Source organism: Octopus bimaculoides, chromosome 26, assembly GCF_001194135.2.
Source record: "Octopus bimaculoides isolate UCB-OBI-ISO-001 chromosome 26, ASM119413v2, whole genome shotgun sequence".
Lineage (NCBI taxonomy): Eukaryota > Metazoa > Mollusca > Cephalopoda > Octopoda > Octopodidae > Octopus > Octopus bimaculoides.
This window is the reverse complement of record NC_069006.1, coordinates 128182-132118: the sequence shown is the minus strand read 5'-3', so window position 1 is coordinate 132118 and position 3937 is coordinate 128182. Positions and strand designations below refer to the sequence as shown.

At 38.3% G+C, this 3937-nt stretch overlaps 1 protein-coding gene across 1 annotated transcript in view; it reads left to right on the top strand.

Moving 5' to 3' along the window:
* Positions 1 to 500: 500 nt before the first annotated feature.
* Positions 501 to 3937, top strand: part of LOC106876717 (uncharacterized) — a 19569-nt gene continuing 16132 nt past the window's right edge. The window contains exon 1 of the mRNA XM_052977005.1: positions 501 to 631. Coding sequence (XP_052832965.1) covers positions 549 to 631 — 83 coding nt within the window. The 5' untranslated portion in view covers positions 501 to 548. The remainder of the gene's footprint in view (positions 632 to 3937) is intronic.

Sequence of the window (3937 nt, the reverse complement as noted above, 5' to 3'; positions counted from 1 at the left end):
AATTCATACATGAATTGAATGAAATAATACTTTATTTCGAAATACTAAAAGATTTTTTAAAAATTATTTTTCAACCTTTCTTTTCTCCAAGTTTCTGCTCTCAACTTAAGTTAAATGCGTTACAATGAGACCTCCCCAAAAATACGAAAATGTTGGATATTTTACTATCAAAAGATCACATTTTAATTCTGAAAACTTTAATTTAATATATTGGCTTTTGAAAAACTATTAAATCTAATATAAAAACCATATAAAATTATAAATTGATTAATGAAAAAGTGTGTGTGGGTTAGATTAAAATGTGTAACGTTAGTCGGTGGTTTCCTCATATGTATGTGTGCGTTTGGTGTGTGTGTGTGTGTGTATGTGGTTGTTATTTAGAAATTCAATAAAATCATAAATTGATTAAACAAAACAAAATAGGGAAAAATTAAAGTGTGCAGAGTTAATAACGTATTTTATTTATATATTATATTTGTATGTGTGTGTGTGTGTTGTACGAAACTAAGCGTCGTTTGTGAGGAGACATCGTGACGCGGTACTGTGAAATGTTGGAGGAAGGTTCGAATCTTATTCTCCGTCATGTTGGACCCAAACGAATCGATGCTTCTACTTGTCCTCCTCTTATGACGTTAGTCTTTACAATCCTACTTACATTGATTCTTCTTACTTATTTCTGATTACTTCATTTAACTAAATATCGTTGTTTCTTTTATTCATACATTTTTCCTTTTGTCAAATTCTGAAAAAAAAACGTTTTTTTATCTTTTTTTATTTACAAATTGTTTTCTTTGTTCTTCTTAACTTTGCCCCACGATCAAACGTCTACTATTAAAAGGCGTTCCAACGGTGACCGTTCTTTTGATCTCTGTATTTTTTCTTTGTTTATCCGCAGATTTATTCGTTCTTTATCAAAAACAATGTTTGTTTTCTCTCTGTTTAAATAAGTCATTATGTGATTTTAAGGAGATTTAGCTGCTGTTTCTAGCAGACTCAGTTAACCACCACACAACTGCCTTCTTAGGGTTAATCTATGATCTGTACCCATCTACACACATCATATATGGTTGTCCTTATTCGGTTTTATTTCAAAATTTCTTGCCAACAGAGAAAAATCCAAGACTCCTTCGGTGGAATTTCAGCAACATGGAACTGGCTATTTTTGCAAGTATATATATGTTGTATCTGGAGTCAATGCATTTGCAGATTTGGGCGAACGTAAAGAATACGCACATCCGGTGTTTTGGGTTAGAATTACGCGGAAAACGGGTGGATGTGCGTATTCTTTACCTCCGCCGCAGATTTGTTTAATGTACTTCTGTATTTATGTCTTAAAACGGCATCTATTGGTAGGTTTTGCGAAGAGTGTGGGTGTGACCATTTTGCTACTGTTTGTTCCCAGGTCTACTCTAATCCCCAATAGTAACACATCAAGGTCCAGCTATGATTCAACAGGCGTATATGGTGACAATCCATCTTGTTTGGTGTCAGGGCGCGCAGTAAAAACTAACAGGAACGAGGACCCCCCGGCCCAAGCGCTTGTCACAGCATCGTTCTAGGAGAAGGACACTGACGTAAAAACCTGCAGTTTCACGTGATTATTGGGCATCCCGTTTTGGTTTGTCACTCGGTACTGATTAGAGATAGTGGTAATCGTGTACAAGCGATAGTAAAATGGCAACGTGCAGAGTCCTAACCATCTGGAAGTGTTTGTTAAGTTACACCTTCCATCTGTCAACTACGCCCCCCCCCCCCAAACAACGGTACTGAATAGTGACAATCAATCGTTTATTGGTCTCGGATCTGTCACTGTTTACAGCTCCTTGTTCGTTAATTTCCGTGAAAAATTTTTTTGTTTATTCACTTTTTGTTTTTATGACATGTCGAAGCTGACATTTGCTTTGAAGTCGGTGGAAAGAGACGTCGTGTATGTTACATGTATATGAAAAAATAATGGGTGTACGTGTGTGTGTATTTATGTATGGACTCACTCACATATACATTTGTATATTATGATGGGCTTCTTTCAGTTTTCATCAAACAAATCCACTTACAAAGCTTCGATTGGCCACAGGCTATAGTGGAAGATACTTGCCCAAGGTGCAATGCAGTGGGACTGAACTTGAAGCCATGTGGTTAGGAACCAAACTGTTTAGCGACTCAGCCATGCTTGTATCTTTTGAAAATGGTTGCTTCTTTGCATGTCTTAAAAATCACAGCGAGTTTGGTAAGAAAGTCAAGATGAAATGAACAGCCTTGCAATGCTTCAGGGTTGGTCTCTTTGTAAGAAAAAGAGGAAATGTTTTCTAATGGTGCTAATATCCATTGCATCCTTTTTTCCTTCTAGTTAAACCTTAGCGCATGAGATTTCAGGCAGTTTTGGCTGTTATTTCTAGCAGGTCTAGTTTACTTGTTAACACACGGCGAGGTGGCTGGGCTCCTTTCGAGTGTTGGGCCTCACAGAGGCAATGACCGAGACCTTTGGCATTATGTCATGCTTGAGAAGAAGACCCATCAAGCTGAGCAAAATCGCAGCCATGGCAGATGCCAGTGTCACGCAAATGGCACATAAAAACACCCATTACACTCTTGGAGTGGTTAGCAAAGGCATCCAGCCATTGAAAACCATGCCAAATCAGACTAGATCCTGGTGCAGCCTTTCAGCACGCCAGCCCAGTCAAACTGTCCAACCCATGCCAGCATGGACAATAGATGATGAGGATGATGTCAAGTCCCTTGTGAGGTTTCATGAGTGCTACTAGTAACATAGAATCCAGTCCAACCTGTTGCATGGTCAGGCCATCTGTAACGAAACCAGCATGCTCACTAGGCTTGCTAGAAACCCAGCAGGATTAAAAGCAAGACCTGTCAAAAGGGTGGATGAACCTAGTGATGGTTCAATGACTATCTAGCACACAAGCCCTCAGAAATACCAGCTTGGTGTCTGGCATGCTGGAAAAGCACCAGAAGTGAGGTACCCCTTAGTTTTTTTTAAAGAATGTTTTTAGAACCCACTTCAAGCCCTGACTACATCTGCTTTGATATTTGGCGGTGACTTGGTCACCAAATCTGTGGTGAAATGCTATTGATTACACTATCCCCAAGTGTGTCTGCATGTGACCAGGAACCATATGTGAACTGGTATTGTCATTAAAACTCCAAACAGCGATTGACAATCACAGCTATGGCATCTGCAGTATCCGACACACAGATGGGCCTCAGCTGTAGTCAGCTCAGCCCATCCCAGGTGAAGCCACCACAAGTACAAGTACTTATTAACACAACTCTGGTAATACAAATGTGATTGGAATGCTGCAGGAAACCAAATAACTTTACTCAACACTTTGCAAGTGAATCAGTGGAGGCAAAGATGCCTCTCATTTACTCAACAATTTATGCACCACATTGCAGAAATCACAATCTAAGTATATCTGAAGCAAACTCTTACACTTTTGTACCATTGAGTTACTACAAATAACGCTCATCTGTTATGCTCGGGTGACCCTACAGCTTCCAAGAGTACAACTGTATTCGTCTTTGCTTAGATAAAATGACTAAATTGTGGGTGTTAAGTCCCATGAAGGGGGTTTTTCTAACTTCTAAGAAGATGAAATTTTAGAAATATTACTTAATTTGTGTGTAATATGTATGGTTAAAATTTCATCAACAGCAAAAATATATGAATTTTGATGGGGGTTATGGCCCTTATGCATAGAATAAAATTTCCAAATTTCATAAAGATCCATTTAGTATTTTTGACCTAGTTTTGGATCATAAAAAAAAAATGACTAAAATTTGGGAGTTAAGACTCCCGTTAGTGAGGCTTAGAATCCTCATGAGAAGTGGAAACTTTGAGAATACTTCTTGATGTGTGTCAATTACCTATGGTTGAAATTTCATCAACATCGAAAATTTATGGATTTTCATGGGGGTTCTG